Raw genomic sequence first — 11359 nt, forward strand, 5'->3', positions numbered from 1 at the left:
GGCATTTCCGCTTTCAGTGACCATTTCCTTTGCAGTGTAAGCACTCAGTTTCAGGTTTTGGTCCAGCTTTGGTCTTCTTCACGGGAGTGACAACTTGTTTGCCATTCTACTTGAAGTTTCCCTTTCTTTCCCTTTGCCCTTTTCTTGAAACTAGTGGTCTTGTCAATCATCAACACTTGATGCTCTTTCTTGATTTCTACCTTCGTCGATTTCAACATCACGACGAGCTCGGGAATCGTTTTCGTCATCCCTTGCATATTATAGTTCATCACGAAGTTCTAGTAACTTAGTGATGGTGACTAGAGAATTCTGTCAATCACTATCTTATCTGGAAGATTAACTCCTACTTGATTCAAGCGATTGTAGTACCCACACAATCTGAGCACATGCTCACTAGTTGAGCGATTCTCCTCCATCTTTTAGCTATAGAACTTGTTGGAGACTTCATATCTCTCAACTCGGGTATTTGCTTGAAATATTAACTTCAATTCCTGGAACATCTCATATGGTCCATGACGTTCAAAACGTCTTTGAAGTCCTGATTCTAAGCCGTTAAGCATGGTGCACTAAATTATCAAGTAGTCATCATACTGAGCTAGCCAAACGTTCATAACGTCTGCATCTGCTCCTGCAATAGGTCTGTCACCTAGCGGTGCATTAAGGACATAATTCTTCTGTGCAGCAATGAGGATAAACCTCAGATCACGGATCCAATCCGCATCATTGCTGCTAACATCTTTCAACACAATTTTCTCTAGGAACATATCAAAATAAACATATGAAAGCAACACCGCGAGCTATTGATCTACAACATAATTTGTAAAATACTACCAGGACTAAGTTCATGATAAATTTAAGTTCAATTAATCATATTACTAAAGAACTCCCACTTAGACAGACATCTCTCTAGTCATCTAAGTGATCACGTGATCCGAATCAACTAAACCATGTCCGATCATCACGTGAGATGGAGTAGTTTTCAATGGTGAACATCACTATGTTGATCATATCTACTATATGATTCACGTTCGACCTTTCGGTCTCCGTGTTCCGAGGCCATATCTGTATATGCTAGGCTCGTCAAGTTTAACCTGAGTATTCCGCGTGTGCAACTGTTTTGCACCCGTTGTATTTGAACGTAGAGCCTATCACACCCGATCATCACGTGGTGTCTCAGCACGAAGAACTTTCGCAACAGTGCATACTCAGGGAAAACACTTCTTGATAATTAGTGAGAGATCATCTTAAAATGCTACCGACGAACTAAGCAAAAATAAGATGTATAAAAGATAAACATCATATGCAATCAAAATATTTGACATGATATGGTCATGATCATCTTGCGCCTTTGATCTCCATCTCCAAAGTACTGTCATGATCTCTATCGTCACCGGCATGACACCATGATCTCCATCATCTTGATCTATATCAATGTGTCGTCACATGGCCGTCTCGCCAATTATTGCTCTTGCAACTATTGCTATCGCATAGAGATAAAGTAAAGCAATTATTTGGCGCTTGCATCTTATGCAATAAAGGGACAACCATAAGGCTTCTGCCAGTTACTGATAACTTCAACAAAACATGATCATCTCATACAACAACTTATATCTCATCACGTCTTGACCATATCACATCACAACATGCCCTGCAAAAACAAGTTAGACGTCCTCTACTTTGTTGTTGCAAGTTTTACGTGGCTGCTACGGGCTGAGCAAGAACCGTTCTTATCTACACATCAAAACCATAACGATAGTTCGTCAAGTTAGTGTTTTTTTAACCTTCTCAAGGACCGGGCGTAGCCACACTCGGTTCAACTAAAGTTGGAGAAACTGACACCCGCCAGCCACCTGTGTGCAAAGCACGTCAGTAGAACCAGTCTCACGTAAGCATACGCGTAATGTCGGTCCGGGCCGCTTCATCTAACAATATCACCGAACCAAAGTATGACATGCTGGTAAGCAGTATGACTTGTATCACCCACAACTCACTTGTGTTCTACTCGTGCATAACATATACGCATAAAACCAGGCTCGGATGCCACTGTTGGGGAACGTAGTAATTTCAAAAAATTTACCTACGCACACGCAAGATCATGGTGATGCATAGCAACGAGAGGGGAGAGTGTTGTCCAGGTACCCTCGTAGACTGAAAGCGGAAGCGTTAGAACAACGCGATTGATGTAGTCGTACGTCTTCACGACCCGACCGATCAAGCACCGAAACTACGACACCTCCGAGTTCTAGCACACGTTCAGCTCGATGACGTCCCTCAAACACCGATCCAGCCGAGTGTCGAGGGAGAGTTCCGTCAGCACGACGGCGTGGTGACGATCTTGATGTTCTACCGTCGCAGGGCTTCGCCTAAGCACCGATACAATATTATCGAGGAGGACTATGGTGGAGGGGGGCACCGCACACGGCTAAGAGATCCAAGGGATCAATTGTTGTTGTGTCTAGAGGTTCCCCCTACCACCGTATATAAAGGAGCAAGGGGGAGGCGGCCGGCCAAGAGGAGGGCGCGCCAAGGGGGGAGTCCTACTCCTCCTCCTTTCCTTGTTGGAGTAGGAGAGAAGGAAAGAGGAGGAGAGGGAAAAGGAAAAGGGGGCTGCACCCCTTGTCCAATTCGGACCAGAGGGGTTGATTTTTTATTCCGATCCCGCATAATTTGCGGGACGTGGGATATAGCACATCTTGTTTTTTTTTACTGCTAGAGACGCCGGAGAATACTTTTTTTTAGGGATCGCCGGAGAATACCTAGGACGAGAGGATTGAGGCTGGTCACAATGGGCAAGAACTTAGGAGTAACATCACACACTCCAATACAAGTTTGCTTATGTGGCACATATTTAATGAAGAGAGAGGTGCTTGTGGTAACTAGCTAAGTTACCGGAACATCACACACTTCAAAAAATAATGAGTCTATATTCTAATAAATACATCACTGCATGACACTACATACATGTTCCTACCTACTATGGAGGTAGTAATATAGTCTAAAAAACTGTGTAGGTTACTAGCTTATGTTTCTGCCCATTGTGACCGGTCTGAGGAGGCGAGATCCTGGACCGCGACCGCCCCGTCCCCTCCTAAAACCCCAATCTTGTCGGGTTACGCGCCCTCATTTCCATTCCCCTCCCCCTTCTCCGCCGGCGCGTCCTGCTCCGCCTCCCTCCTTCCCACCCCACGCCGCGCTAGGGCTTATCAAAACCCCCCAGGTACAAACCCTCGACACCCCCGCCATTTTCGCCTCCCTCCTTTCTCCTAGCCTCCTTCCGTTCCGCCCGCGCCCCCACTTTTTCGCTCCTCTGGGTGGGCGGTGGTGTCGCGTTTCTTCCTCTTCCCCTCTTTCTCTGGTGGTGGCTCCTCCGGTTCTCATGTGCCTTGTTTCGCCGCAGGTGCGGGTGGTGTGTGCGCCTAGGGCGGTGGTGACTCTTGCTGTCCGCGAGGAGGATGCAGGCCACCGGGAGCGTGACTTGGGTCGTCGGCGCTCAGGCGTCCGTCTTGGGGAGATGCAGCGGCGGGGTGCCCTACCCTTCCTCGTCGTCTTCTGCTTCCGCTGGTAGGTCCCAGGGGCTCGGCACGGTGCGGTGCTGCGTGCAGGCGCAGGAGAAGAAGCCACGAGTGAGGAAGACTAAGGAGGAGCGGAGGGAGATGGTCGAGTCCTTCGTTGACACGTACTGCCCCCATCTCTTTCCCTGTCGCCTCAGTTACTTATAGTTTTGAATTTTGTGTGTAGATCTGTACCGTCTAATTAACATGCTCACTCTTCTGGTTGTTGGTGCCAAAATGAAGTTGCCAGTAAGATTTAGTTCACACGTTTATTCTTTTTCGCCCTCTGTTTGTTACTAGGATTTAGTTCACACGCATTGCCACTGTTGGTAGTTTGTTTTGCAACCCTTAGGAAGTTTGCATTGCAAGCCTACTTTTCTTGTGCATTGTTTCTTAGAATCATGATGTGACCTATATGCTCTTTGATTTTGATGATGTTTTCTTGTGGCGTGATCCAGACTACGATTTTATCCACTGTTCTGATTTTTGCATTTTGGTTTATCTGATTGGAATGCGACGGTGGGAAGTGTGTCTTTCTCTTGAGCATCGTTTTGCATGAAGATTGTATATAGAGGTTAAACATGTGAACAAACCAGTTTTCTCTGTTTCATCATATGTGCTTTGTGCATGTCAAGTATTTCTTTTCCTTGTTAATCCAATTGGCGCTGCTGTTGTCTCATCTCAGGTATCGGGTTTCAAACAACGGGAAATTTCCCTCAGTCAATCTTACACACAAGGAAGTTGGAGGATCATATTATATAGTCCGTGAAATTATGAGAGATATCATCCAGGAGAACAGAGTTCTTGGCCCTGGTGACTTGAATGCTAAGACGTTGAGTTTTGAGGATTGCCCTGATTCTTCAGAATTATCAAATAGGCATGAATTGGGCCAAGACAACATAGAGATATTAGATATGTCTAATGAGTATCTTGGCAACAAAGATACTGTGCTGGAAACGTCTGACAAGGATGAAGCATTTTCATTACAAACGAATTTCATCAGCACTCAACAGTTACTGACTTCATCTGATATCTTGGAATCTGGTATTCTGAACAGTGTACTCCAAAATGGGAATGTAGCAGATGCAACATGCTTGGAGCCAAACCTTGAGAAACAAGATGAAGCCTTGCGTGGGAAACCAAGGGAGTCTCAGACTAATAGTTCTGAAATGCAAGCCCAATCTCTTGCTCATGTTTCTGATTTGCATAAAGAAATTAAGCTCAACAACGCAGGGGATGAGCATGGGGAAACAACCAGTAGCATCACTGATGAAGTCGCTCTTTCCCTAGAACCTAGTGTTGTTTCTCAAACAAATGGTGCACTTCTACATGAGCATGTGACTTCACCTGATGATTGTGGTGTCACAACTAATACTTCTGTTGATGAGGCTATTGTTTACTCAGAAAATAATGGCGTTCTTCAGACAGATCGGATCCTTATACAGGAGCATGTGATGGTACCTGAAACAGCAAGTATCAAGACAGAAGTTGTTCAGATTGCAGATGGCCAATTTAGATCTGTAACACCTGCAACTCAATTGGATGCTTATACCTCAAATACAAGTGCAGCAACAATAAAATCAGCTGTGTCCATTGATCATCATGATGTGGTTGAGCAACCACTGCTTGGTCCCAACCCTAACGAACAACGAAAGTCAGAAGATCTTGCCTCTCAACCAGCAATGGATACAAAGGTTAGTCCATAAGTCTGTGCAGGTTTTTGCAAGAATTTGACCATCTTTACTAAACTGTGCATAATCATGTGATAAGATTGTATGGTTGTACGTATCAACGTATCATAGCCTGTATCAACGTATCATAGCCTTTATGGAATCACTTATCTTCCAGTGACCACTATCTCTCTGACACTGTTCTGTTTACTGATTTATGCTATGTTCTCGAATGGCACACTGTGTTTAGTTGGCTGGACCATTTTTGCTTGTAATTTATTTACTGCATATTTTGGTAATGTCCAATTCATATTATTCTGCTTCTTTTCAGGGTTTTTTGCAAAAGGAAGACAACCACAACACGGTAGAGGAAGATGAAAGTGAATTCAAGAAATCAGTATCTGGCATCACAGACGAAGAGCGTGAGGCAAGCAAGGCTAATCATGAACATGGGATAAGTGCGACAACAACGATCAGCAGGCATGCACTTTGCATTCTGACATTGCATTGCATGCTTACTGTTTATAATTTTCTGCATACATCACAAAAGGCCATAACTTATTAGGTAAGTGAAAAATCATCATGTTTCTCATCTTCATGTACCTGTTAAAGCTATATCATGCATTTTGTTACATGGTTTACATCCTGTAGAGGTATCTTTTGAATAAGTCCACACAATAATATAAACTCATGTGAGGTTACCCTGCACATCTTAGCGTGCATTGAGGTAAAAGTGGAGCTTCGGAACAGCTATAGCTGATCAATCTGCAAAATAGCATGCTAGTAGATACTCTATTGATAACTGCATTTGGCATTCTGTCAGTAGCACATGATGCAGTGGTTATGTGCATGCGCGAGCATCCCCCCTCCCTTTCTCTCCCTCCGAACATTTTCATGGTACTGCACTTTGCCAAGTAACATTTCATAGAAACCACACTTTTAGCGTGTAACATTTTTGCAAAGCCAAACTTTGTAGTACACAGTAAAACCTCCACAGAACTGTACATTTTTAAGACGAGTGTAATTTTGTGAACTGGCTGCTCAACAATGTAGGTCAGTTTGGTTCTTTTGCCCACAGCCCTGATCTGAATTTTAAAAGTTTTACCCTTTCTATTTACTTTTCTGGTTGCTTAAATCTTGATTTGGTTCATTGGACTGTGATTCTTTGTGGGGTGGTAGTTCGTGAAATGCTATATCGCATATTTTCTGTTGGAGGAAATATATGTGGTGACCGCCAAGTGCAAACAAAGGAAGAAGAAAAGCAAAAAATCAAACTACTTATAATAAAGCTACTCTCCTTTGGTCAACCATGCCAAATCACTTCTTGCTTACTTTCCCAGGAATGATTAACCCAGCTCAAAAAAAGGGGAATGAGATTAACCATGCCAAATGATTGATAACTTATACTTTAGGTACTTCCGTATATTCAACAATGCAGCATGACCTTTTGTCTCTCTCATGTTCTGCTTTAATGACCTGCAGGAGAACTGGGAAGGGACAGCAGAAGAAAGAGGACAACCTATTTTGGCTTATCGTAAGGGCATTTGTTGTTTCTATGTCCAAGTTGTGGGCAAAATGAGTGATGGGCGAAATGCATCTTCATCTGGTACTGCCTGGGACGTCTTCCTGCCTATTAGGAAACGAGAAGCGCTTTGCGGAGCTCCAATCTCCCTGATGCATATAGATGTTCTTCTTGCGCAGCACTTTGGGTGTCTTGTTATGCTTAGTTTAGTTTATAGCCTATTTTTTGTAGTCCAGATGTATCGTTTGGTCAACTTGCTCTGCTGTGTCAAGTTGACATTGCCAACTCTAGAGAAGTACTCAGGAGTTTCTTATTTTGTAGGAGTATAAGATCTGTCTTGAGCTCTGAAAGAAGCAGTTCGTACATTCACCGATTTAATCGAGCATGAATGATTTCCTGTTAAGACTTTTCTGCAATTATTATGGAAGCTTGTTCCTTCCGTCACAGTGAGCAGCGTTTAGCAACCGCCTCAAATTGATCCTTCTGACCTATGAACCTATCCAGATTAGCACAATTTTTTGCTCTTGATACACAAAACCCAGAGAGTATTTTAAGCATAGAAATGAGCAAATTTAGTTCTTTACACTTGAATGCTCGCAGTTAAAACAGGGTTCCAATATATAACTTATGTACAGTTCCACAAGATTCATAACTAATCTTGCTGTGTTTGCTACTCCCTTCGTAAAGAAATATAAGAGCATTCATAGATCACTAAATTAGTGATCTAAACGCTCTTGCAGAGTACTTAGCTATAACTAAAGGATGACACATAGAGACTGTTAATTATTCAATTCCAAGAACGCAAGCTGTGCATTAGTTCAAGTTTATGCCTGCCATCATTCTGCTTCAGATTTGTAAATCCAAATGAACTATGACAGGTCATATCAACAAACATCACATCCTGGAGCATCCAATCTAACACAGCCTATTATATTACATCTCAAGACATTATTGTTGAAACTTCACCAATTGGGTACTTGCTAGTCGATTTCAACAATCTCCTAGTTTCGTCATCCATTGAGACCTTATCCTCGTCCATTCGTTCATCAATTATCAGAGGCATCATCTCAGCTTTAGCGTACGTGCGCAGGACCGAGTTATATATCTCAGTTGTGACATAGCCTGCATCTCTAAGCACAACGAGGAGCTCCTCTGCAGCTTCAATGTCACCTCTCTTCTCAATCTGCGAAAAAAGAGCAACGACGAGTTGCGGGTTTGGCTCCCATTTCTCCAAGCTTGACAGTGCTTTCTTAAGGCACTCCATAACTTTGTCCGTCCTCTCGTCGTTGCCAAGATAACCCCAAACAAATAACTCCCAAGTGCTATAGCTGGGCTTGACTCCTTTCTGCACAATGTGTTGAAGAAAACTCTCTGCCTTCTCCATCTTGCCATTCTTGATGTAAAATGAAAGGATGGTGTTCGGGATCCTTGAATCTTTTGTTCCTGACTCTGACTCCCATTCGCCGTAAACGCACTCTGCTGCTGCAATATCGCCAAACCTTGTAAGCGAAGTAAGCATGCACTTATACTCGGCGTCGCTGAACTTCCTGAAGGTTTGACTCATCTTGCTCCACACCCTGTCCAAGTTACCTCTATCTGACAGGCTTGCGTACATGGTGAGAAGTGATGAGTAGGCGGCTCGCTCCTTCCTGGAGGCCCTCTTCTCCATCTCCACAAGCGCATCCCGGCCTTTGACATGAAGACCGGCATTGATGTAAATGCTGGCCAGCAGGCTGAATGTCATCCAGTCTGGGACCGCCCTGTCATCTTTCATGAGATCAAAGACCTTCTCCGCGCTTTTCACGCTGTTCTTCCTGGAGCAGTAGGTGAGCCATATGTTGTACGTGACCAGGTCTGGGATGGTGTACCTCCTGAGCTCCTTGATCATCTCGGGCACCTTCTCCAGCTCGCCAGTCGACATGTAGAGCGACATCATGTGGTTGAACGGGAGCGCGCACGTGAGGTACCCTGCGCCCGCCATCTCCTTGAGCATGGCCTCGGCCTTGTCCCGGGCGCCGTGCTGCACGTAGGCGTGCAGGAGGGAGTTGCAGGTGGACGGCCCCTTGGCCCGCTCGGGGACGTCCTCGAAGAACTTCTCGGCGCTGGCCAGGCCCCGCACCTTGGCGACGAGGTCGGGGTGCACGGCGTGGTCCCCCGGCAGCAGCCTCATCTCCGGCTGCGTCCTCATCCACTCGCAAATCTGCATTCGGGGCGGGGCGGAACGGGGTCTAAGTCGACAGGCAATACGGCAAACAGGTGGCGGGCGCGCGCTGCTAGCTAGGTGCAACGCGATGGCACCGGTGCGGCAATGGCGCGTACCTCGAGGGCGTGCTTGAAGCGGCGGTACTTGCGGAGCTCGCGGACGACGCGGTTGAGCTGGTACTTGTGCACCGGGCGGCCTTCCTCTGCCCATCGGCGCAGCACCACCACCGCGCTCCGCTTCGGATAGATGAGCTTCAGCAAACGCTTCCCCAGCGTGTCCCCGCCCCCCGCGGAACTCGATCCTCCAACTCCTCCTGTTGACGCCGCCGGGGCGGAGGCGGACAGCAGCCTCGCGTAGCCGGCGGCGGCCGCTAACCGGCGGGAGAGCATAGCTTCGCAATATAGGGAGAAAAAAGTATTGTTCACTTGGAACTAACGGGCTTCATTCATTATAATCTATCTCGGATGACTTCTCAGGACTGGTACTGGGAGGCCCATCGCAGGCCCATATAGAAAAGGGCTGTGGGTACAAAACCCCCATGTCAGAGGCCTGTAGCTGCATCAGGCAAGTTATTTAGAGCAACTCCAACGGGCGCCAGGCGGACGTGCGCGTCCGCATTTTAAAATGGGTCGGGTTGACCGCCCAACGGGGAGGCCGACCCAAATGTGTCGGCGTGGAAAAAAAAAACAAGTTTACACGAAATAAACATAAATAAACATAATTAAACATAAAGTGGCCGGTCAAATACCGGCCAAAGTCCACCTAAATCTAATAAACATTAAATAAAACATTAAAAAAGTCTGCGCCCGCCTGCTGCCGCCCCGCACGCTGCCCTAGACGTCGTCGGCCTTGCCCTTGCCCTTGCCCTCGACGTCGCCGTCGTCGGTGAGGTCGATGAAGACCGGAGCAGGGCCAGCCCACCCGAACGCCGCCTGGTACGCTGCCAGGGGCAGCCTCCTCCTGCGTCTGCTGGGGCGGCGGCATTGCGGCAAGCCGCGCGCGCTCCTCCTCCTCCTCTAGCCGGAGCGCCTCCGCGTCGCGTTCGAGCATGGCGTCGTAGCCCATCTGCTCCTCGCCGTCGGCCTGCTCCTGGCGGAGCCAGTGCTCCTTCCATCGCTCGAGGTGGGCCGCCTCCTCTTCCGGCATGGCAGCGAAGTGGACGGGAGGCGCGCTGACCCACTCGCGGTACTGGCCCGTCCACGAGTAGGCCTCCTCTGGCCAAGTGGGTGGAGGCGGGAAGCGCTTACGCGACGGCACCGGCTCCGGCTCCGGCTTGGGCTGAACGGACGACGACGGTGGAGGCGGCGGCACAAAGAGCGGGGAGTGGACGGAGTCCCTCACCGCCGACAGGGCAAGGGCTTGCTCCAGCCCATCCTAGTTCGCGTCCTCGTCGATGCGGCTAGCCTCCAGCGCGTGCTGCAGGGCCTCCTCGAGGGCGGCTTGGTACTCCGCCTCCGCCTCCATGTCCTGCGGCTCTACATCCGGGGGCGGCGGTGGGAACGGCGGCGGGACGGCGTCTGCACCCGAGCGTCGTTGCTCCTCGTGTTCGAGGGCGAACCAAGCCTCCCAGTTGGGAGAGTCGGCGGCGTACTCTAGCAGCCGACGCTGCTCCGGCGTGAGCAGCGCGCGGCGCCGTCGCACCTCATCGCCGTGCGCCCGCTGGGTCCGCGGGACCGCCGGCACCGGAATCCGGTTTGGATCCAAATGCCAATGGTGCGGCAGCGTCACGTCGGGGTAGGGGAGGGGCTGCCTGTACTCCCAGTGCCACCGCGCTTGGTGCACTGGGATGTGCAGGCGCCGGCGTTCAGGGCGGAAACGCGTCGGCGGTGGAGGGGGAGGGGAAGCTCGGGATGACGAGGCGCCGGGAGTGCCCTTGCCCTTGCCCTTGCTGCTGCCGAAGAGGCCCATGGCCGCGCTAGGGTTTGCGATCACCGGCGAGGAAACAAAGGGAGTGGCGGGGGGGGGGCAGATGTGGACGGGAGAAGTGGATGAGGCCGACCCCGCCGCACGCGTTGTTAAAAAAGGACGCGCACACTGGTTGACGCGTGGGCCTGCTATCGGTGGTCGTCATAAATAAGACGACCGGTGGCGGTTGGGTGGCCGCCAGGTGGGGACGCGGCGGACGGCGAGAAGACGCGCGGCGCGGACGCGAAGACGCATTCCAGGCGGAATTTTGGGCCGCAAATGCGTCGACGCGGATGCGACGCGGACGTGAAATAGGTTTGGGTCAGCATGCTGAGCCGCCACTTTTGTTCGCGCCGATCCAAACGAACGCGGGCGGACGAAATGGGTCGCCCCATTGGAGTTGCTCGTACCCCTCAAAACATTTTGGAGATTTGAATAAAGCTTGGTGAGAGTGTCTCAAAAACAAATTACCCTTTGAAAAATAAATAAAAAACAGGCAAGTTATTTG

General features: G+C 48.6%; 2 protein-coding genes across 4 annotated transcripts; one reads left to right on the forward strand and one right to left on the reverse strand.

Annotated features, from left to right (window-relative positions):
• The first annotated feature begins 3114 nt into the window (after positions 1 to 3114).
• LOC119307924 lies at positions 3115 to 7146 on the forward strand. 3 transcript variants are annotated; one of them, XM_037584021.1, is made up of 5 exons: positions 3115 to 3217; positions 3398 to 3676; positions 4237 to 5245; positions 5553 to 5786; positions 6704 to 7146. In XM_037584021.1, the coding sequence occupies exons 2-4, from the start codon at positions 3453 to 3455 to the stop codon at positions 5784 to 5786; spliced, it is 1467 nt and encodes a 488-aa protein (XP_037439918.1). In that variant the 5' UTR covers positions 3115 to 3217; positions 3398 to 3452; the 3' UTR covers positions 6704 to 7146. The 3 variants fall into 3 exon arrangements, with proteins under 3 accessions (XP_037439918.1, XP_037439916.1, XP_037439917.1); XM_037584019.1 differs by having other exon boundaries at positions 5553 to 5701; XM_037584020.1 differs by lacking the exon at positions 3115 to 3217 and adding an exon at positions 3237 to 3311 and having other exon boundaries at positions 5553 to 5701.
• A 316-nt stretch (positions 7147 to 7462) lies between these two features.
• On the reverse strand, positions 7463 to 9343 carry LOC119307925 (pentatricopeptide repeat-containing protein At4g02820, mitochondrial-like). Its single transcript, XM_037584022.1, has 2 exons — positions 9063 to 9343; positions 7463 to 8943 (listed from the first exon to the last, which is right to left on the reverse strand). Exons 1-2 carry the CDS (start codon positions 9333 to 9335, stop codon positions 7684 to 7686), a joined length of 1533 nt encoding a protein of 510 aa, XP_037439919.1. The 5' UTR covers positions 9336 to 9343; the 3' UTR covers positions 7463 to 7683.
• Between the last annotated feature and the right edge of the window lie 2016 nt (positions 9344 to 11359).

This window comes from Triticum dicoccoides, chromosome 5B (assembly GCF_002162155.2).
Source record: "Triticum dicoccoides isolate Atlit2015 ecotype Zavitan chromosome 5B, WEW_v2.0, whole genome shotgun sequence".
In the NCBI taxonomy this organism is placed as follows: Eukaryota; Viridiplantae; Streptophyta; class Magnoliopsida; order Poales; family Poaceae; genus Triticum; species Triticum dicoccoides.